Genomic DNA, 22,858 nt, shown 5'->3' with positions numbered 1-22,858 from the left:
GCACTTTAGGGACAAAACGCGTCCTCAGCGGGGACCGTCCCCATCCTTGTCACCGTGTCACCTCGGTGCCACCCAGCTGTCCTCATCCTCCTGGTGTCACCTCCGAGGCCACGAGGACCTTGTGATCGCTGTCCTCGTTGTCACTCGGTGCCACAGGGACGTGTCCATGTCCTGGTGTCACCTTCTGGGTTCCTTTCTGTGTCCTGGTGTCACCTCATGGGACGTGTCCATGTCCTGGTGTCACCTTCTGGGTTCCTGTCCATGTCCTGGTGTCACCTCGTGGGACGTGTCCGTGTCCTGGTGTCACCTTCTGGGTTCCTTTCTGTGTCCTGGTGTCACCTCATGGGACGTGTCCATGTCCTGGTGTCACCTCATGGGTTCCTGTCCTTGTCCTGGTGTCACCTCGTGGGACGTGTCCATGTCCTGGTGTCACCTCATGGGTTCCTGTCCATGTCCTGGTGTCACCTCGTGGAGATGTGTCCATGTCTGTGTCCCAGTGTCACCTCGTGGGACGTGTCCGTGTCCTCGCTGTCCCCCACGAGTGCCACCATCCCCGTGGGTGCCTTGGGGACATGTCCTTGTCCTCGCCGGTGCCACCGGGGCCTGGCCGTGTCCTTGTCCTCACTGGTGCCACCAGGACCTGGCCTTGTCCTTGTCCTCGCCAGTGCCACCAAGACTTGTCCTTGTCCTGGCCGGTGTCACCTGGGTGACATCTTCTCCTCCTCGGTGTCACTGTCCCTGTCCTTGTCCCCGCTGTCACCTCAGGTGCCACCAGGACCTGTCCTGGTCCTGGCCGGTGTCACCTCAGGGGCCGGGGGGGCCCCTCCGTGTCCTCGCTGTCACCGCGGGGGTGGCCAGGGTGTCCCCAGGGTGTCCCCAGGGATGTCCCCAGGGATGTCTTCTCTGTCCCAGGGGTGTCCCCAGGAGTGTCCCAGGGATGTCCTTGGTGTCCCCTGTGTCCCCAGGGATGTCCCCTCTGTCCCAGGGGTGTCCCCAGGGATGTCCTGGGTGTCCCCAGGGTGTCCCCAGGGATGTCCCCAGGGATGTCCTGGGTGTCCCCTGTGTCCCCAGGGATGTCCCCTCTCTCCCAGGGGTGTCCCCAGGGATGTCCTGGGTGTCCCCTGTGTCCCCAGGGATGTCCCCTCTCTCCCAGGTGTGTCCCCAGGGGTGCTTGGGGATGTCCCTTCTCTGTCCCCGGGGGTGTCTCTGGGGTGTCCCCTCTGTCCCAGCTGTGTCCCGGGTCTGTCCCCAGGGCTGTCCCCTCTGTCCCAAGTGTGTCCCCTCTCTCCCAGGACTGTCCCAGGTGTCCCAGCTGTGTCCCCTGTTTCCCAGGGATGTCCCTGGACTGTCCCCAGGTGTATCCCCAGGGGTCCCCAGCTGTGTCCCAGGTGTCCCCTCTTTCCCAGAACTGTCCCCAGGTGTCCCAGGTGTACCCAGCTGTGTCCCCGGTGTCCCCAGCTGTGTCCCCTCTCCCCCAGGACTGTCCCCAGGTGTGTCCCAGGGATGTCTTCTCTCTCCCAGGACTGTCCCAGCTGTGTCCAGTCTGTCCCCAGCTGTGTCCCCGGTGTCCCCAGGACTGTCCCAGGTATATCCCAGGACTTTGCCCAGGTGTCCCCAGCTGTGTCCCGGGTGTGTCCCCAGGGCTGTCCCCTCTGTCCCCTCTCTCCCAGGACTGTCCCAGGTGTCCCCGGTGTCCCCAGGACTGTCCCAGGTATATCCCAGGACTTTCCCCAGGTGTCCCCAGCTGTGTCCCGGGTGTGTCCCCAGGGCTGTCCCCTCTGTCCCAGGTGTGTCCCTGGTGTCCCCAGGACTGTCCCAGGTGTCCCCAGCTGTGTCCCAGGTCTGTCCCCTCTCTCCCAGGACTCTCCCCAGCTGTGTCCCCGTTCTCTCCCCGGTCTGTCCCCAGGTGTCCCCAGCTGTGTCCCCTCTCCCCCAGGACTGTCCCCAGCTGTGTCCCAGGTCTGTCCCAGGCCTGTTCCCGGTCTCTCCCCGTTCTGTCCCTGTTCTGTCCCGGTCTGTCCCCTCTCTCCCAGGCCTGTCCCCAGCTGTGTCCCAGGCCTGTCCCCGGTCTGTCCCAGGCCTGTCCCCGGTCTGTCCCCGTTCTGTCCCGGGTCTGTCCCGGGTCATACCTCGGACTCGAGGCTGGAGAAGTGGGCGGAGCCTCTGCGCGCCCCCAGCGGCTCCGCCCCCCCGCGCCCCCCCCCGCAGCCGTGCCGGTGGTGGGGGGGGGGCGGGGGCGGGGAGGGCGCCCCCCGGCGGGGGTGGGGGTGGGGGAGGGGGGGTCCCCAGAGCCCCGCCCCCCCCCACGGCCCCCCCCACGCCCCTCCCCCCCCCCAGGCGCTCAGGTCCTCCAGGCTGCGCGAGGCCGGGGGGGGGCGGCGGGCGCAGGGCGGGGGGCGGTGCCGGCGGGCGGGGGGGGCGCGGCCCCCCAAAACCCGGCCCAGGGGTGGGGACCCCCCCCCCAATACCCCGGCGGGGTGAGGGGGGGTCCCCATCGCGCCCCCTCCCCCCAGTCGCGGAGCCGCTCGGCCGAGCAGCTGCGGCAGCGGGGGGGGAGGGGCGCGTACAGCGGGGGGGGCGGCAGGGGGGGGGTCCCCAAAAACTCCAGGCTGCCCCAGGCGGCGCCCCCAGCCCCACCCCAGGGCCCCCCCAGCTTCTCGGCCGACCAGCAGCGCCCCGGCGGGGGCGCGGGGGGCCCCGCTCGCGGCCGGGGACGGTGCAGAAATACGGGGGGTGGGCGTGGGGGGGGGGCGCGCACCAGCACGGACCCCCGGGGGGGGGCGGCGGCGTTTGGGGGGGAGGGGAGCAGGGGGAGGGGCGGGGGGGGGGCGGGGGGGGAGCGGCCTCGCAGCCCTCCGAGTCCGAGTCGGAGACGTCGGGGTACAGGCTGGGGGGGGGCGGCGCGAAATGGGGCGGGGGGTGCCCCCGGCAGAGGTGGGCGCGGGGGGGCCGCAGCAGCGGCTGCGTCTCGGGGTCCCCCCCCACCCCCGGGACCCCCGGGACCCCCGGGACCCCCAGCCCGGCCCCGCGGGGGGGGCGGCGGGGCCGCTCGCGGTGGGGCGCGGGGGGGCTCCGCTCGTCCTCGTACGCCAGGCGGGCGTAGGCGAACGGGGGGTCGGGGTCGTCGCGGGACCCCCCCGGGGGCTCGTAGGGGGCGCGGCGGGGCCAGGGGGGGGTGAGGGGCTCCGGGGGGGGCGGGGAGCGCGGGCAGGGCCCCCCCCGGCCGCCCGGCCCAGCCCCTGCGGCTCGATGGGGCCGTAGAAGCGGTGGAAGGAGTCGGGGGGACCCCGGCGGGGGGCGGGGGGCGTGCGCGGGGGTCGCCACCGCTCGGGGGGGGGGCGGCGGTCGCGGGGGGGGGTGGGCGTGGGGAGGGCGGGGGGCGTGGGGGGGTGGGGGGGGGCGCGGAGGGCGTGGGGGGGCGTGGGGGGGTCCTCGGCGCTGCAGCAGCTGTACATGCCCTGGGGAGGGGGGAGACACACACAAGGTGGCATTTTGGGGGGGGGGGACACTGCGTGTCCCCAGCCTGTCCCCGCGTGCCTCAGTGTCCCCGCGTGCCCCCCCCGATGTCCCCCGGTGTCCCCATATCCTTCAGTATCTCCCAGTATTGCCCAGTGTCACCCCCATGTCCCCAGTGTCTCCCATCCCCTGATGTCCCCATCTCCCCCCAGTGTGCCAACATCCCCCCAATGTCCCTGATGTCCCCCGTGTCCCACCATCTTCTCAATGTCCTCACGTCCCCCCAATGTCCCCCACATCCCCCGTCCCCGATGTCCCAAATGTCCTCTCAATGTCCCCCCGTGTCCCTGTACCCTGCTGATGTCCTCGGGGTCCCCACACCCCCAATGTCCCCCACACCGTCAATGTCCCCAATGTCCCAAATGTCCCCATGTCCCCCCGTGTCCCCCCATGTCCCCATACCCTGCTGATACCCTTGATGTCCCCCACACCCCCAGTGTCCCCACACCCCCAATGTCCCCAATCCCCGTGTCCCCCCATGTCCCCAATCCCCCCAGTGTCACCCCAATGTCCCCACACCTCCAATGTCCCCAATCCCCTCAATGTCCCCATGTCCCCAATGTCCCCATGTCCACATACCCTGCCCATGTCCCCAGTGTCCCCACGTCCCCTACCCTGTTGATGGCCTCCATGTCCCCACACCCCAGTGTCCCCACATCCCCCAATCCCCCCAACGTCCCCATGTCCCCCCGTGTCCCCATGTCCCTGTACCCTGCCCATGTCCCCGATGTCCCCACATTCCCCAGTGTCCCCAGTGTCCCCCCATGTCCCAATCCCCCCAATCCCCCCAGTGTCCCCATGTCCCCCTGTGTCCCCGTACTCTGTTGATGGCCTCAATGTCCCCAGACCCCCCAATGTCCCAAATCCTCACCAATGTCCCCCACATCCCCAATGTCCCCAATCCTTGCAGTGTCCCCCACATCCCCTGCTGTCCCCAGTGTCCCTGTGTCCCCATGTCCTTGTACCCTGCCCATGTCCTCAATGTCCCCAATCTCCCCAATGTCCCCCACACCCACAATGTCCCCAATGTCCCCCACATCCCCTGCTGTCCCCACTGTCCCCGTGTCCTCTACCCTGCTGATGTCCTCGATGTCCCCACACCCCCAATGTCCCCAATCCCCTCAATGCCCCCAATCCCCACAGTGTCCCTGTGTCCTCCCGTGTCCCCATGTCCCTGTACCCTGCCCACATCCTCAATGTCCCCACATCCCCTGCTGTCCCCAATGTCCCCTACCCTGCTGATGTCCTCAATGTCTCCACATCCCCCCAATGTCCCCCACATCCCCAATGTCCCCAATCCCCCCAATGTCCCCCACATCTCCCAATGTCCCCGATGTCCCCAATCCCCCCAGTGTCCCCCAGACCCCCAATGTCCCCACTGTCCCCAGTGTCCCCGTGTCCCCACATCCCTCACTGTCCCCAATGTCCCCCACACCCCCCACTGTCCCCAGTGTCCCCAATCCCCCCAATGTCCCCCATATCCCCCACATCCCCAATGTCCCCAATCCCCCCAGTGTCCCCCACACCCCCCACTGTCCCCAATGTCCCCAATCCCCCCAATGTCCCCCACACCCCCCACTGTCCCCAATGTCCCCAATCCCCCCAATGTCCCCCATATCCCCCACTGTCCCCAGTGTCCCCAATCCCCCCAGTGTCCCCCACACCCCCCACTGTCCCCACTGTCCCCAGTGTCCCCGTGTCCCCACATCCCTCACTGTCCCAAATGTCCCCCACACCCCCCACTGTCCCCAGTGTCCCCAATCCCCCCAATGTCCCCCACATCTCCCACTGTCCCCAGTGTCCCCAATCCCCCCAATGTCCCCCACACCCCCCACTGTCCCCAGTGTCCCCAATCCCCCCAATGTCCCCCATATCCCCCACTGTCCCCAGTGTCCCCAATCCCCCCAATGTCCCCCACATCTCCCAATGTCCCCAATGTCCCCAATCCCCCCAGTGTCCCCCACACCCCCCACTGTCCCCAGTGTCCCTGTGTCCCCTACCCTGCTGATGGCCAGCAGGCAGCGCAGCCGCCCGGGCGTGCCCAGGTGCCGCAGCTTCCAGTGCACCAGGTGCTCCCAGGCGAAGACCAGCAGGCTCAGCCCCATGGCCACCAGCAGCATGTAGAACACCCCGGCCATGTTGTCGATGTCCAGCTTGCTGCTCATCACCTCCAGCTTCTCCTGGTGGCAGATCCCCGACAGCCACAGCCGCTCCAGCATCTCGATCTCGTCTGGGGTGGGGCGGGGCAGAGGGGTCAGGGGGGTTGGGGGGCATCTCAAAAGGGTTTGGGGGACATTTCGAGGGGTTTGGAGGCATCTCAGAGGGGTTTGGGGGCATCTCAAAAGGGTTTGGGGGACATCTCGAGGGGTTTGGGGGCATCTCAGAGGGGTTTGGGGGCATCTCGAGGGGGTTTGGGGGCATCTCAAGGGGGTTTGGGGGCATCTCAGGGGGGTTTGGGGGCATCTCAGGGGGGTTTGGGGGCATCTTGAGGGTGTTTGGGGGTATCTCAGGGGGGTTTGGGGGCATCTCGAGGGGGTTTGGGGGCATCTCAGAGGGGTTTGGAGGCATCTTGGGGGCTTTGGGGGCATTTCAGAGAGGTTGGGGGGAATTCTGAGGGGTTTGGGGTCATCTCGGGGGGTTTGGGGAGAATCTTGGGGAGTTTGGGGGCATTTCAGAGGAGGTTTGGGTCTCCAAAGACCCCCTCAAAACCCCTCAGAGACCCCCCAAATTGGCCATCCCCCAGGAGCTGGAGCAGGGCAAGGTCCATGGGACATCATCAGCAGGACCCCAGGACCCCCAAACTCCCCAAAGGCCCCCCCAAAACCCCTCCGAGACCCCCAGACCCACCGTCCCCCAGGAGCTGGAGCAGGGCCAGGTCCACGGAGCGCTTCCAGCGGGATCCCCTCTGCAGGGCGATGCCGTGGGGACCCAAAACTCCCCCAAAATCCCCCCAAAACCCCTCCGAGACCCCCGGACCCACCGTCCCCCAGGAGCTGGAGCAGGGCCAGGTCCACGGGGCGCTTCCAGCGGGATCCCCTCTGCAGGGCGATGCCGTAGCCGGTGGAGGCGAAGACCTTCCCCGAGCCGATGGTGACCAGCTTGCAGCCTTCCTCCTTGCGGGCCATGTAGTTCAGCACGGCCGCGTCGTAGATGAAGGCGTCCAGCTTCCTGCGGGGAGGGACACGCCCACCGCCCTCAGCCACGCCCACCGCCCGGAGACCCCGCCCACCGCGCCTAAACCCCGCCCACTGCCTCACCTGTGCACTACGCCCCGCCCACTGCCTCACCTGTGCACTACGCCCCGCCCACAGGGTCACCTGGGCTGTTGTCAATACCCCAAAGCCACGCCCACAGGTATTAGACCCCGCCCACCGCACCTAAACCCCGCCCACCGCACCGAAACCCAGCCCACAGCATCGAAACTCCGCCCACCGCCTCACCTGTGCACTAAGCCCCGCCCACAATGTCACCTACATTGCTGCCAATAACCACAAGCCCCGCCCACATTACATAGGCCACGCCTACTTGGATCCACCCACATCCCAAAGCCCCGCCCACAGCACCAAAGCCCCGCCCACAGCGCCTAAACCCCGCCCACGGCACCTAAACCCCGCCCACCGCATCTAAACCCCGCCCACGGCACCTAAACCCCGCCCACCGCACCTAAACCCCGCCCACAGCGCCTAAACCCCGCCCACAGCACCTAAACCCCGCCCACCGCGCCTAAACCCCGCCCACCGCGCCTAAACCCCGCCCACCGCACCTAAACCCCGCCCACGGCACATAAACCCCGCCTACGGCACCTAAACCCCGCCCACCGCGCCTAAACCCCGCCCACCGCGCCTAAACCCCGCCCACCGCGCCTAAACCCCGCCCACCGCGCATAAACCCCACCCACAGCGCATAAACCCCGCCTACCGCACCTAAACCCCGCCCACCGCACCTAAACCCCGCCCACCGCGCCTAAACCCCGCCCACGGCACCTAAACCCCGCCCACCGCACCTAAACCCCGCCCACCGCGCCTAAACCCCGCCCACCGCGCCTAAACCCCGCCCACACCCTCACCTGTGCACTAAGCCCCGCCCACAAACACCACACCTGTACCCAAGCCACGCCCACCGCATAATTTATCCAATAACCACGCCCGTTTCCCACCAGGCTCCGCCCACTTCCACGAAGCCCCTCCCCTATCCCATCCTGCCAATCATGTGCCACGCCCACCCAAAACCACGCCCATTTCCCCACAAGCCACGCCCCCTCCAGGCTCCTCCCACCCCGGACCACACCCCCGACCCCCAGACCCCCCCCCGTACCCCATTATTTCCCCCATTATTCTCCCTGTACCCGATTTCCCCCCCCGTACCCCGTTATTCCTCCCTGTACCCCACTTCCCCCCCATTTTTCCCCCTGTACCCCATTTTCTCCCCCATTTTCCCCCCCGTACCCCATTATTCCCCCCAAAGCCATTATTTCCCCCCCATACCCCATTTCTCCCCCATTTTTCCCTTCCATACCCCGTTATTTCCCCCATTATTTCCCCCATACCCCATTATTTCCCCTGTACCCCATTTCTCCCCCATTTTCTCCCCTCGTACCCCATTATTCCCCCCAAACCCATTATTTCCCCCCATAATCCATTATTTCCCCCATTTTCCCCCCGTACCCCATTATTTGCCCCCATACCCCATTTTCTCCCCCATTTTTACCCCCAAAACCCATTATTTCCACTGTTATTCTCTCCCATACCAAATTTTTCCCCCCTGTACCCCGTTATTTCTCCCTGTACCCCACTTCCCCCCCATTATTCCCCCCATACCCCATTTTCACCCCCATATTCCCCCTGTACCCCATTATTTCCCCCATACCGCATTTCTCCCCCATTTTTCCCCCCCATACCCCATTATTTCCCCCATTTCCCCCCTGTACCCCATTATTTGCCCCCATACCCCATTTTCTCCCCCATTTCTCCCCCATTTTAACCCCTGTACCCCATTATTTTCCCCCGTACCCCATTTCTCCCCCATTTTTCCCCCCATACCCCATTTTCCCCCAATAACCCATTATTTCCCCCATTATTCTGCCCCGTACCCCATTATTTTCCCCATTTTTCCCCCCGTATCCCATTATTTCCACCCGTACCCTGTTTTCTCCCCCATTTTTAACCCCATTCCCCGTTATTTCCCCATTTTTACCCCAATACCCCATTATTTCCGCCATTTCCTCCCCATACCCCATTATTTCCCCCCCTTACCCCATTTCTCCCCCATTTTTCCCTTCCATACCCCGTTATTTCCCCCATTATTTCCCCCCATAACTCGTTATTCCCCCCTGTACCCCGTTATTTCCCTTGTTTTATACCCCTGTACCCCGTTTTCAGCCCCCGTACCCCATTATTTCTCCCGTACCCCGTTATTTCCCCCATACCCCATTATTTCCCCCATACCCCGTTTTTCCCCCTCTACCCCATTTTCTCCCCTGTACCCCATTATTTCCCCCATTATTTCCCCCCCATACCCCATTATTTCCCCCATTATTTCCCCCTGTACCCCATTATTCCCCCCCGTACCCCATTATTTCCCCCATTATTTCCCCCCCATACCCCATTATTTCCCCCATTATTTCCCCCTGTACCCCATTATTCCCCCCCGTACCCCATTATTTCCCCCATTATTCCCTCCTGTACCCCATTTTCCCCCCTGTACCCCATTATTTCCCCCATTATTTCCCCCCGTACCCCATTATTCCCCCCCGTTCCCCGTTATTTCCCCCATTATTCCCTCCTCTACCCCATTTTCCCCCCTGTACCCCGTTATTTCCCCCATTATTTCCCCCTGTACCCCATTATTTCCCCCCATACCCCATTATTCCCCCCCATACCCCATTATTTCCCCCATTATTTCCCCCCGTACCCCGTTTTGTGCCCCCGTACCCCGTTATTTCCCCTGTTTTATCCCCCCGTACCCCGTTTTGTCCCCCCGTACCCCGTTATTTCCCCCATTATTCCCCCCGTACCCCGTTTTGTGCCCCCGTACCTCGTTTTGTCCCCCCGTACCCCGTTATTTCCCCTGTTTTATCCCCCCGTACCCCGTTTTGTGCCCCCGTACCCCGTTTTGTGCCCCCGTACCCCGTTATTTCCCCCATTATTTCCCCCCGTACCCCGTTTTGTGCCCCCGTACCCCGTTTTGTGCCCCTGTACCCCATTATTTCCCCCATTATTTCCCCCCGTACCCCGTTTTGTGCCCCCGTTCCCCATCATTTCCCCCATTATTTCCACCCGTACCCCGTTTTTCCCCCCCCGTACACAGTTTTGTCCCCCCCCGTACCCCGTTTTGTGCCCCCGTACCCCGTTTTTCCCCCCCCCATACCCCGTTTTGTCCCCCCGTACCCCGTTATTTCCCCTGTTTTATCCCCCCGTACCCCGTTTTGTGCCCCCGTACCCCGTTTTGTGCCCCCGTACCCCGTTTTGTGCCCCCGGACCCCGTTATTTCCCCCATTATTCCCCCCGTACCCCGTTTTGTGCCCCCGTACCCCGTTTTGTGCCCCCGTACCCCGTTTTGTGCCCCCGTACCCCGTTATTTCCCCCATTATTCCCCCCGTACCCTGTTTTTCCCCCCCCGTACCCCATTTTGTGCCCCCGTACCCCGTTATTTCCCCCATTATTCCCCCCGTACCCCGTTTTGTGCCCCCGTACCCCGTTTTGTGCCCCTGTACCCCGTTTTGTCCCCCCATACCCCGTTATTTCTCCTGTTTTATCCCCCCGTACCCCGTTTTGTGCCCCCGTACCCCGTTTTGAGGTGCTGCAGCGCGTCCTCCACGCCGCGCTGGTTGTAGCGCACCATGTAACTGTGCATGGCCGGGTAATTGCTGCGGATGTTCTTCTCCGTGCTGCCGTTGGGCACCGTGCCGAACTTCAGTGGGGGGTACTGCTCCTGGGGCCGCTGGAACTGCGCCCCAAAATCCCCAAAATCTCCTCAGGAACCCCAAAAATCCACGGGAACGCCCAAAAATAAACCTGTGCCAATAGGGACCCAAATACACCCACCCAACACCCAAAGGTGACACCCAAAACGCCCTCAACACCTCATGAACTTCAGCGGGGGGTGCTGCTCCTGGGGCCGCTGGAACTGCGCCCCAAAATCCCCAAAATCTCCTCAGGAACCCCAAAAATCCAAGGGAACACCCAAAAACAAACCTGAGCCAACAGGGACCCAGAAACCCCCACCCAACACCCAAAGGTGACACCCAAAAGTGACACCACGCCCTCAGCATCTCCTGAGCTTCAGCGGGGGGTGCTGCTGGAACTGTGCCCCAAGAACCCCAAACTCTCCTTAGGGACCCCAAAAATCCGTGGGAATGTGCAACAACAAACCTGAGCCAACAGGGACCCACCAACACCCACCCCACACCCAAAGGTGACACCCAAAACGCCCTCAACATCTCCTGAGCTTCAGGAGGTGCTGATTCTAGGAGTGTGCCCCAAAATCCCCCAAAATCACCTCAGGAACCCCAAAAATCCGTGGGAACGCCCAAAAACAAACCTGTGCCAACAGGGACCCAAATACACCCACCCAACACCCAAAGGTGACACCCAAAGGTGACACCCAGCCCCCAGCGCCGGCGCCCCGCGGTGTCACCTTGCGGTCGCTGAGGCCGGACACGGTGTCCACGTACTCCTCCTGGATCATGAAGGCCGCCAGGTTGGCCGTGTAGCTGGCGAGGAAGATGACGGCGAAGAAGGCCCAGACCAGCACCATGATCTTGCTGGTGGTGCCCTTGGGGTTCTCCACCGGCACCGAGTTGTTGAACACCAGCGCCCACAGCAGCCAGATGGACTTGCCGATGGTGAAGGTGGAGCCGCCGGCACCTGGGGGACGGGGGGACAGGGTCACCTGGGGTCCCCCAGAGTCACCTGAGGTCACCTTGGGTCACCCAGAGTCACCTGAGGTCACCTGGGGTCCCCCAGAGTCACCTGAGGTCACCTTGGGTCACCCAGAGTCACCTGGGGTCACCCCAAGGACAGGGGACACCACCAGCAGCCAGATGGACTTGCCAATGGTGAAGGTGGAGCCACCAGCACCTGGGGGGATGGGGGACAGGGGGACATGGTCACCTGGGGTCACCCAGAGTCACCTGAGGTCACCTTGGGTCACCCAGAGTCACCTGGGGTCATCTGGGGTCACCCAGAGTCACTTTGGGTCACCTGGGGCCACCTTGGGTCACCTGGGATCACCTTGGGTCACCTGGGGCCACCTTGGGTCACCCAGAGTCACCTTGGGTCACCTGGGGCCACCTTGGGTCACCCAGAGTCACTTTGGGTCACCTGGGATCACCTTGGGTCACCTGGGGCCATCTTGGGTCACCCAGAGTCACTTTGGGTCACCCCAAGGACAGGGGACACCACCAGTGGGCAGATGGACACGCTGATGTTGGGGAGACAGGGGACAGCATCACCTGGGGCCACCTGGAGTCACCTGGGGCCACCTTGGGTCACCCAGAGTCACCTGGGGTCACCTGGGACCACCCAAGGACAGGGGACACTGGGGGGACACAAGGGGACACAAGGAGACACTGGGGGGACACGAGGGGACACTGGGGGGTCACAAGGGGACACGAGGACATGAGGGGACACGAGGGGACCCCATCGACGCCCAGAGCAGCTGATGGATTTGTCACTGGTGAACATGGAGCTGCCCAGACTTGGGGACACCAGGGGTGACACGGGGGTGACACGGGGACAGCGGGTCACTCACGCTGGCCGCTGGCCAGGCTCCGGTTGTAGCCCACGGGGCTGAAGTACTCGAAGATGAAGACGGTGACGGCCACCACGGTGAGACACATGACGAACATCATCACCCACACGGCCGGGCTGTACGGCTCTGCGGGGACATCGGGGACATTGGGGACACTGGGGACATTGGGGACATTGGGGACACTGGGGACACTGGGGACAGTGGGGACACTGGGGACATCGGGGACATCGGGGACATTGGGGACACTGGGGACACTGGGGACAGTGGGGACACTGGGGACATCGGGGACATCGGGGACATTGGGGACATCGGGGACATTGGGGACACTGGGGACATCGGGGACAGCGGGGACATTGGGGACATTGGGGACAGCGGGGACATTGGGGACATTGGGGACAGCGGGGACATTGGGGACAGTGGGGACATTGGGGACAGCGGGGACATTGGGGACATTGGGGACAGCGGGGACATTGGGGACAGCGGGGACACTGGGGACATCGGGGACATCGGGGACATCGGGGGACATGGGGACAGCTGGGAATGAGGGGACATTGGGGACATTTGGGACACTGGGGACATCAGGGGACATCGGGGACATTGGGGACACTGGGGACATTGGGGACATTGGGGACACTGGGGACATTGGGGACACTGGGGACATTGGGGACATCGGGGACATTGGGGACAGTGGGGACATCGGGGGACATCGGGGACATTGGGGACAGTGGGGACATTGGGGGACATGGGGACAGATGGAAATGAGGGGACATTGGGGACATTTGGGACACTGGGGACATTGGGGACACATGGTGAGACACATCACAAACATCATCACCCACACGGCTGGGCTGAACGGCTCTGCGGGGACAGCGAGGACATTGGGGACATCGGGGACATTGGGGACATCAGGGGACAGCGGGGACACTGGGGACACTGGGGACATCAGGGGACATTGGGGACATTGAGAACATCGGGGACAGCAGGGACATTGGGGACATCAGGGGTATTGGGGACATCGGGGACATTGGGGCCATCAGGGACATCAGGGACATTGGGGACATTGAGGGATTGGGGACATCAGGGATACTGGGGACATTGAGGACACAGGGACAGGAGGGGACACAGGGGACAGCAGGGACATCGGGGACGTCAGGGACAGGAGGGGACATTGGGGACACACATGGGGACATGGAGGGCAGTAAATTCTTTGGGCACAAAGGGACATTGGGTTTTGGGGGTCCTGGTTGGAATTTTGGGGATCCCAGTTGGGTTTTGGGGATCCCAGTTGGGTTTGGAAGATCCCAGTTGGGTTTTGGGGATCCCAGTTGGGTTTGGAAGATCCCAGTTGGGTTTGGGAAGATCCCAGTTGGGTTTTGGAGATCCCAGTTGGGTTTGGAAGATCCCAGTTGGGTTTTGGGGATCCCAGTTGAGTTTTGGAGATCCCAGTTGGGTTTTGGGAGATCCCAGTTGGGTTTTGGGAGATCCCAGTTGGATTTTTGGGGATCCCAGTTGGGTTTTGGTGGATCCCAGTTGGGTTTTGGGGATCCCAGTTGGGTTTTGGGAGATCCCAGTTGGGTTTTGGTGGATCCCAGTTGGGTCTGGGAGATCCCAGTTGGGTTTTGGAGATCCCAGTTGGGTTTGGGAGATCCCAGTTGGGTTTTGGGGATCCCAGTTGGGGTTTGGGAGATCCCAGTTGGGTTTTGGGGATCCCAGTTGAGTTTTGGAGATCCCAGTTGGGTTTTGGGGATCCCAGTTGGGTTTGGGAGATCCCAGTTGGGTTTTGGGGATCCCAGTTGGGTTTTGGAGATCCCAGTTGGGTTTGGGAGATCCCAGTTGGGTTTGGAGGATCCCAGTTGGGTTTTGGAGATCCCAGTTGGGTTTTGGGGATCCCAGTTGGGTTTTGGGAGATCCCAGTTGGGTTTTGGAGATCCCAGTTGGGTTTTGGGAGATCCCAGTTGGATTTTGGGGATCCCAGTTGAGTTTTGGGGATCCCAGTTGAGTTTTGGAGATCCCAGTTGGGTTTTGGGAGATCCCAGTTGGGTTTTGGGGATCCCAGTTGGGTTTTGGGGATCCCAGTTGAGTTTTGGGGATCCCAGTTGGGTCTGGGAGATCCCAGTTGGGTTTTGGAGATCCCAGTTGGGTTTGGGAGATCCCAGTTGGGTTTGGAGGATCCCAGTTGGGTTTTTGGAGATCCCAGTTGGGTTTGGGAGATCCCAGTTGAGTTTTGGAGATCCCAGTTGGGTTTTGGGGATCCCAATTGGGTTTGGGGGATCCCAGTTGGGTTTTGGAGATCCCAGTTGAGTTTTGGTGGATCCCAGTTGGGTTTTGGGGATCCCAGTTGGGTTTTGGGAGATGCCAGTTGGGTCTGGGAGATCCCAGTTGGGTTTTGGGGATCCCAGTTGGGTTTTGGAGATCCCAGTTGAGTTTTGGGGATCCCAGTTGAGTTTTGGTGGATCCCAGTTGGGTTTTTGGGGTACCCAGGAAGGCGGAGGGGGACACGGTGCCGTTGCTGCGGGACACCATCACGCTGATGCCGGTCTCCACGAAGGGCACGGAGAAGTCGATGATCTCGGAGCGCTCCTCGTTGATGGTCAGCGAGCCGATGGCCATGTCGGCGCGGCGGTAAAACACCTGGGCGGGGCAGGGCGTGGTCTGGGCGTGGCCAGAGGGGCGTGGCCAGAGGGGCATGGCCAGAGGGGATTTTTGGGGGTCCCCCTGCCATCCCCATCCCCCTTGGTTGCCCTCCCTGATCCTCCTTGGGGGTCTCTCCCCAGCCTCCATCACCAGGGGTCTCCATGGTGGGTTTTGGGCATTTTTGGGGTGCAGAGGGACATTTTTGGGATTTGGGGAGGTATTTTTGGAATTTGGGGATGTATTTTTTGGGGACGTATTCTGGGGATTTGGGGATGTATTTTTGGGGGTCCCACCTTCCCTACCATGCCCTTCCCCCTTGGTTGCCCTCCTTGGGGGTCTCTCCCCAGCCTCCATCACCCGGGGGTCTCCATGGTGGGTTTTGGGGCATTTTTGGGGTGCAGAGGGACATTTTTGGGATTTGGGGATGTATTTTTGGGGTCCCACCTCGCCCACCATGCCCTCCCCCCTTGGTTGCCCTCCCTGACCCTCCTTGGGGGTCTCTCCCCAGCCTCCATCACCATGGGGTCTCCATGGTGGGTTTTGGGGCATTTTTGGGATTTGGGGATGTATTTTTGGGATTTGGGGATGTATTTTTGGGATTTGGGGATGTATTTTTGGGGGGTCCCACCTTCCCCACCATGCCCTCCCCCTTTGGTTGCCCTCCTTGGGGGTCTCTCCCCAGCCTCCATCACCAGGGGTCTCCATGGTGGGTTTTGGGGCATTTTTGGGGTTTTGGGGCATTTTTGGGGTGCGGGGAGGTGATTTTGGGGGTCCCACCTCGCCCACCATGCCGTTCCAGACGCCGTCGATCTTCTTGCCGTGCTTGCCGTTGGTGACCAGGTAGAGGTCGTAGGTGAAGCCCAGGGCCCGCGCCAGCCGCTTCAGGATGTCGATGCAGAAACCTTTGCAGCACTTCTTCTCGAAGGGCGGGGGGCTGCAGGGGACCCCGAGAGTGGTGCCACCCTCACCTGTGCCAGGTGTGCCCACCTGGGCAGCGCCACCCTCACCTGTCCCAGGTGTCCCCACCCTCACCTGTAGCAGGTGTGCCCACCTGGGCAGCGCCACCCTCACCTGTCCCAGGTGTCCCACCTGGGCAGTGCCACCTCCACCTGTCCCAGGTGTCCCCCAACCCCTTCAGTGCCACCTCCACCTGTCTCAGGTGTCCCCCACCCTCACCTCTCCCAGATGTGCCCCACCCGGTCAGTGCCACCCTCACCTGTCCCAGGTGTCCCCACCTGGTCAGTGCCACCCTCACCTGTGCCCGGTGTCCCCCCTGGTCAGTGCCACCCCCACCTGTGCCCGGTGTCCCCACCTCGTCAGTGCCACTCTTACCTGTCCCAGGTGTCCCCACCCTCACCTCTCCCAGATGTGCCCCACCTGGTCAGTGCCACCCTCACCTCTCCCAGATGTGCCCCACCTGGTCAGTGCCATCCCCACCTGTCCCAGCTGTCCCCCCCGGTCAGTGCCACCCTCACCTGTTCCAGGTGTCCCCACCTCGTCAGTGCCACCCTCACCTGTCCCAGGTGTCCCCACCTGGTGGTGCCACCCCCACCTGTCCCAGCTGTCACCCCCGTTCAGTGCCACCCCCACCTGTCCCAGCTGTCCCCACCTGGTGGTGCCACCCCCACCTGTCCCAGGTGTCCCCACCTGGTCAGTGCCACCCTCACCTGTCCCAGCTGTCCCCACCTGGGCAGCACCACCCTCACCTGTCCCAGGTGTCCCCACCCTCACCTGTCGCAGGTGTGCCACACCTGGTCAGTGCCACCCCCATCTGTCCCAGCTGTCCCCACCTCGTCAGTGCCACCCCCACCTGTCCCAGGTGTCCCCACCTCGTCAGTGCCACCCTCACCTGTCCCAGGTGTCCTCCACCTGGTCAGTGCCACCAATACCTGTCCCAGATGTCCCCCCCGGTCAGTGCCACCCACACCTGTCCCAGGTGTCCCCACCTGGTCAGTGCCATCCCCACCTGTCCCAGGTGTCCTCCACCTGGTCAGTGCCACCCTCACCTGTCCCAGGTGTCCCCCCCGGTCAGTGCCACCCTCACCTGTCCCAGGTGTCCCCACCTGGTGGTGCCACCCTCACCTGTCCCAGCTGTCCTCCACCTGGTCAGTACCACCCTCACCTGTCCCAGGTGTCCCCACCCTCATCTCTCCCAGATGTGCCCCACCTGGTCAGTACCACCCTCACCTGTCCCAGGTGTCCCCCCCGGTCAGTGCCACCCCCACCTGTGCCCGGTGTCCCCACCTGGCGGTGCGGTTGAGCTGGCGCCGGCAGGGCACGGAGTCGCGGATGCAGGTGCCGGTGGCGGGGTCGATGTTCTCCACGATGACGAAGGGACGCTCCTCCAGCGTGGCCACCGTCAGGTGCCGCCCGTCCTCCACCGGCTGCAGGAACCGCCCGTAGCGCGACCACACCGGGTACTTGAGCCGCAGCACCCGCTGCTCCCAGCTGCCCACCTGCGGGGACACGTGGGGACATGTGGTGGCATCTGGGGACACTTGGTGGCATCTGGGGACACTTGGTGGCATCTGGGGACAGCCAGAGGGTGACAGGCCCAGGTGTCACCATGATGAGATGCCACCACCCACAGTGTGACCACACCGGGTACTTGAGCCGCAGCACCCGCTGCTCCCAGCTGCCCACCTGGGGACACATGGTGGCATCTGGGGACACTTGGGGACACGTGGGGACAGCCAGAAGGTGACAGGCCCAGGTGTCACCATGATGAGATGCCACCACCCACAGTGTGACCACACCGGGTACTTGAGCCGCAGCACCCGCTGCTCCCAGCTGCCCACCTGGGGACACGTGGGGACACGTGGTGGCATCTGGGGACACTTGGGGACATGTGGGGACAGCCAGAGGGTGACAGGCCCAGGTGTCACCATGAGGAGATGCCACCACCCACAGTGTGACCACACTGGGTGCTTCAGCCGCAGCACCCGCTGCTCCCAGCTGCCCACCTGGGGACACCTGGGGACACGTGGTGGCATCTGGGGACACTTGGGGACACGTGGGGACATGTGGAGATACCCAGAAGTTGACAGGCCCAGGTGTCACCGTGATGAGATGCCACCACCCACAGTGTGACCACACCGGGTGCTTGAGCCGCAGCACCTGCTGATCCCAGGGGGGACACGTGGGGACACTTCAGGACATCTGGTGGCATCTGGGGACACCCAGAAGGTGACAGGCCCAGGTGTCACCGTGATGAGATGCCACCACCCACAGTGTGTCCACACCGGGTACTTGAGCCGCAGCACCCGCTGCTCCCAGCTGCCCACCTGGGGACACGTGGGGACACGTGGGGACACATGGTGGCATCTGGGGACACTTGGGGACACTGAGAAAGTGACAGGCCCAGGTGTCATCATGATGAGATCCCACCACCCACAGTGTGACCACACTGGGTGCTTCAGCCGCAGCACCCGTTGCTCCCAGCTGCCCACCTACGGGGACACGTGGTGGCATCTGGGGACACTTGGGGACACGTGGGGACATGTGGAGATACCCAGAAGTTGACAGGCCCAGGTGTCACCGTGATGAGATGCCACCACCCACAGTGTGACCACACCGGGTGCTTGAGCCGCAGCACCTGCTGATCCCAGGGGGGACACGTGGGGACACTTCAGGACATCTGGTGGCATCTGGGGACACCCAGAAGGTGACAGGCCAAGGTGTCACCATGAGGAGATCCCACCACCCACAGTGTGACCACACCGGGTGCTTCAGCCGCAGCACCCGTTGCTCCCAGCTGCCCACCTACGGGGACACGTGGTGGCATCTGGGGACACTTGGGGACACTTGGGGACACTGAGAAGGTGACAGGCCCAGGTGTCACCATGAGGAGATGCCACCACCCACAGTGTGACCACACCGGGTGCTTGAGCCGCAGCACCCACTGTTCCCTGGGGTGACACCCTGACCCTGGGGGTGGCACCCTGTCCCGGGGGTGGCACCCTGTCCTGGGGGTGGCACCCTGTCCTGGGGGTGACACCCTGACCCTGGGGGTGGCACCCTGTCCCGGGGGTGGCACCTGTCCCAGGGGTGGCACTCACCACCTCCCAGCTGCGCTCCTTGTTGAGGGAGATGACGACCAGCGAGGGGTTCACCAGGTACCCGTCCTCGTTGAAGGAGAAATCCTTCTGGCCCCAGGTGATGTTCATGAAGTACCTGCAGGACGCCGCCCCGGGAACGTCACCCAATGTCCCCAAAGCCACCCCGAGAGTGTCCAAATGTCCCCAGTGCCACCCCGGGAACGTCACCCCATGTCCCCAATGCCACCCTGGGAACGTCACCCGATGTCCCCAGTGCCACCCCGGGAACGTCACCCAATGTCCCCAGCGCCACCGCGAGTGTGTCCGGGGTCACCAAATGTCCCCAACCCAACTGTCCCCAGCCATGTCCAGAGCCACCCAAAGGTCCCCAACCCAACCTCACCGCAACCATGTCTAGAACCACCCAACTGTCCCCAGCCCAACTGTCCCCAACCATGTCCAGAGCCAACCAAATGTCCCCAACCCAAATGTCCCCAAACAGGTCTAGAACCACCTGAACATGCCCAACCCAACTGTCCCCAACCCAACCGTCCCCAACTCAACCGTCCCCAACCATGTCTAGAACCACCCAACCGTCCCCAACCCAACTGTCCCCAACCCAACCTCACCCCAACCATGTCCAGAGCCACCCAAGTGTCCCCAACCCAACCGTCCCCAACCCAACCGTCCCCAACCCAAATGTCCCCAACCCAACTGTCCTCAACCCAACTGTCCCCAACCCAACTGTCCCCAACCGTGTCTAGAACCACCCAACTGTCCCCAACCCAACTGTCCCCAACCCAACTGTCCCCAACCCAACTGTCCCCAACCCAACCATCCCCAACCCAACCGTCCCCAACCCACCCCAGACCCCACCCGCCACCCTCTGGCGGCGCCGCCGGGTCCCACCTGTGCAGGTTGTCGTTGATCTGGGTGACGTTGGGCGTGCGGCAGTCGTTGTTGAACTCGGGGATGAAGCCGTAGTCGCGCAGCAGCGCCTCGGCGCCCTTGGCCACGATGGCCACGCCGTTGCGCACGCGGTGCTGGAGGTCGTCGCGCCAGCCGGCCGACAGCACGGCGAACAGCCCGGCGGGGACGTGCTCGGGCAGCTGCTCGCTGCCCCCCAGGTTGGTGCCCACCACGAACCAGATGTAGCCGGGCCCGGTGAGGCCGGCGTCGCGGGCGGCGCGGAACACGGCCTCGGCCTCGTCGCGCGAGCAGTAGAGCAGCCGGATCTGCGCCGTCACCTCGCGCAGCTGCCGGCGCGTCCGCGCGCCCTCGGGGTCGTCGGTCAGGTTCAGGGTGACCACGCCGCGGTGCTCCCAGCCGATGAAGCTGCTGTCGGTCAGCACCTCCACGTAGTCCACGAAGTCCTCGTAGCCCGGCAGCAGCGTGGTGACCACGGCGAAGGCCGTCCAGTCGTACTCCTCCAGCACCTCGAAGATCACCTGGAGCTGCTGCTCCGTGGAGGAGCCCAGCTGCAGGAAGGTGGAGCCCTTCTCCTGCGGTGGCGGGAGACGGGGAGGGGACACGGGTTGGGGACGTCGCGTTGGGGACGGTTGGGTCACGCTAGGTTGGGCTTAGGGACGGTTGGGTTGGGGACATTCAGGTGGCTCCAAACACGGCTGGGGTTTGGGGATCACTGGGGTGGGGACAGCTGGGTGGATCTACGCGTGGTTGGGGACGTTTGGGTGACACCAGACACAGCTGGTACTTGGGGACAGGTGGGCTGGGGACATTCAGGTGGCTCCAGACACAGCTGGGGACATTTGGGTGACCCTAGGCATAGTTGGGGACATTCAGGTGGCTCCAGACATGGTTTGGGACATTCAGGTGGCTCCAGACACAACTGGGGACATTTGGGAGACCCTAGGCATGGTTGGGGACATTCAGGTGGCTCCAGACATGGCTGGGGTTTGGGGATCACTGGGGTGGGGACAGCTGGGTGGATCTACGCGTGGTTGGGGACGTTTGGGTGACACCAGACACGGCTGGGGCTTGGGGACAGGTGGGCTGGGGACATTCAGATGGCTCCAGACACAGCTGGGATGTGAGAGTTGGGGACATTCAGGTGGCTCCAGACACAGCTGGGGACATTTGGGTGACCCTAGGCATAGTTGGGGACATTCAGGTGGCTCCAGACACGTTTGGGGACATTCGGGTGCCCCTAGACATGGCTGGGGACATTCAAGTGGCTCCAGACATGGTTTGGGACATTCAGATGGCTCCAGACACAGCTGGGATGTGACAGAGTTGGGGACATTCAGGTGGCCCCAGACACTGTTGGGGTTAGGATGGGGACAGTTGAGTGACACAAGACATAGCTGGGGTCATGCTGGGGACAGTTGGGTGACACAGGACACGGCTGGGGACAGTTGGGTGACACAAGACATGGCTGAGGACAGTTGGGTGACACAAGACACAGCTGGGTTGTGCTGGGGACAGTTGGGTGTCACAAGACATGGCTGGGGTCATGCTGGGGACAGTTGGGTGACACAGGACACGGCTGGGGACAGTTGGGTGACACAAGACATGGCTGAGGTCATGCTGGGGACAGTTGGGTGACACAGGACACAGCTGGGTCATGCTGGGGACAGTTGGGTGACACAGGACACGGCTGGGGACAGTTGGGTGACACAAGACATGGCTGAGGTCATGCTGGGGACAGTTGGGTGACACAGGACACGGCTGGGTCATGCTGGGGACAGTTGGGTGACACAGGACACGGCTGGGGACACTCGGGTGCCCCCAGGCAGGGCTGGGGTTGGAGACAGTTGGCTCGAGGACGCTCGCTCGGTCCCAGATCCACCCGGGGACGTTTGGGCGTCCCCAGACACGCCCGGCGTCGCTCGGGGGGCGTCACCTTGGGCGTGAGGACGATGGCGGAGCCGCCGTTGACGCCGATGATGGGCACGGAGGTCTGGGCCGAGATGAAGTCCAGGATCTGCGCCACGGCCTCGGAGCGCGTGTCGTCCTCGAAGACGACGCCGTGGATGCGCAGCGAGGACAGCACGTCGCACAGGCGCACGATGAGGCTGCGCGGGTTGGTGTCGTTCAGCACCACCCCCACGGGGTTGACGTCCAGCGAGAAGTTCCGGAAGGTTCCGGGCGCCAGGCGGGGCCCGGCGGGGCCGTAGGAGGCCCCGCTGAGGATCACGGCCACGTTGAGCGTCCGGCGCGGCGCCGCCGGCGGCTCCAGGAAGGGGCTGGCGCAGGCCAGGGCCAGGGCGAGCAGCATCCTGCCGGCGGGGACGGGGACCGGGGGGCTCATCGCGCCGCCGCCGCTGCGCCCTGCGGGGACACGGCGGCCGCGGGTCACCGCCGGTGCCCGCCGGTGCCCGCTGGTGCAGGGGAGGGTCAGGCATGGAGATATCAGTGCCACCAGTAACCAACAGTGACCACCAGTGGCCATCAGTGACCACCAGTGACCATCAGTGCCAGGGGAGGGTCAGGCATGGAGATGTCGGTGCCACCAGTAACCACCAGTGACCATCAGTGCCAGGGGAGGGTCAGGCATGGAGATGTCGGTGCCACCAGTAACCACCAGTGACCATCAGTGCCAGGGGAGGGTCAGGCATGGAGATATCAGTGCCACCAGTAACCACCAGTGACCATCAGTGACCACCAGTGACCATCAGTGCCAGGGGAGGGTCAGGCATGGAGATATCAGTGCCACCAGTAACCACCAGTGACCACCAGTAACCACCAGTGACCATCAGTAACCACCAGTAACCACCCGTGACCATCAGTGCGAGGGGAGGGTCAGGTATGGAGATATCGGTGCCACCGGTAACCACCAGTAACCACCAGTGCCAGGGGAGGGTCAGGCATGGAGATATCGGTGCCACCAGTAACCACCAGTGACCACCAGTGGCCACCAGTAACCACCAGTGACCATCAGTGCCAGGGGAGGGTCAGGC

At 63.4% G+C, this 22,858-nt stretch overlaps 1 protein-coding gene across 1 annotated transcript; it reads right to left on the bottom strand.

The window, feature by feature from the left end:
- Positions 1 to 82: 82 nt before the first annotated feature.
- LOC110475820 (glutamate receptor ionotropic, NMDA 2D) lies at positions 83 to 22,226 on the bottom strand. The gene is made up of 13 exons (XM_077789830.1): positions 21,802 to 22,226; positions 19,848 to 20,440; positions 18,960 to 19,074; positions 17,146 to 17,357; positions 15,679 to 15,835; positions 14,745 to 14,898; positions 12,268 to 12,393; positions 11,152 to 11,381; positions 10,301 to 10,461; positions 6,497 to 6,684; positions 5,517 to 5,746; positions 3,233 to 3,458; positions 83 to 213 (listed from the first exon to the last, which is right to left on the bottom strand). Exons 1-13 carry the CDS (start codon positions 22,207 to 22,209, stop codon positions 83 to 85), a joined length of 2,931 nt encoding a protein of 976 aa, XP_077645956.1. The 5' UTR covers positions 22,210 to 22,226.
- Positions 22,227 to 22,858: the final 632 nt, after the last annotated feature.

The sequence above is a fragment of the Lonchura striata genome, chromosome 38 (genome assembly GCF_046129695.1).
Source record: "Lonchura striata isolate bLonStr1 chromosome 38, bLonStr1.mat, whole genome shotgun sequence".
Taxonomy (NCBI): Eukaryota; Metazoa; Chordata; class Aves; order Passeriformes; family Estrildidae; genus Lonchura; species Lonchura striata.
Note: the sequence above shows the minus strand (reverse complement) of the source record. Positions and strands in the feature narration are given on the sequence as shown.

Excerpts from the sequence above, each read along its gene's own strand:
- LOC110475820 (XM_077789830.1), bottom strand. The coding sequence starts at position 22,209 with ATGAGCCCCCCGGTCCCCGTCCCCGCCGGCAGGATGCTGCTCGCCCTG. Across the intron at positions 15,836-17,145 it reads CAGCTCAACCGCACCGCCAG|CCCCCCGCCCTTCGAGAAGA; the intron begins GTGGGGACACCG and ends GGTCCCCTGCAG. Across the intron at positions 5,747-6,496 it reads GCTCCAGCTCCTGGGGGACG|ACGAGATCGAGATGCTGGAG; the intron begins GTGGGTCCGGGG and ends GCCCCACCCCAG.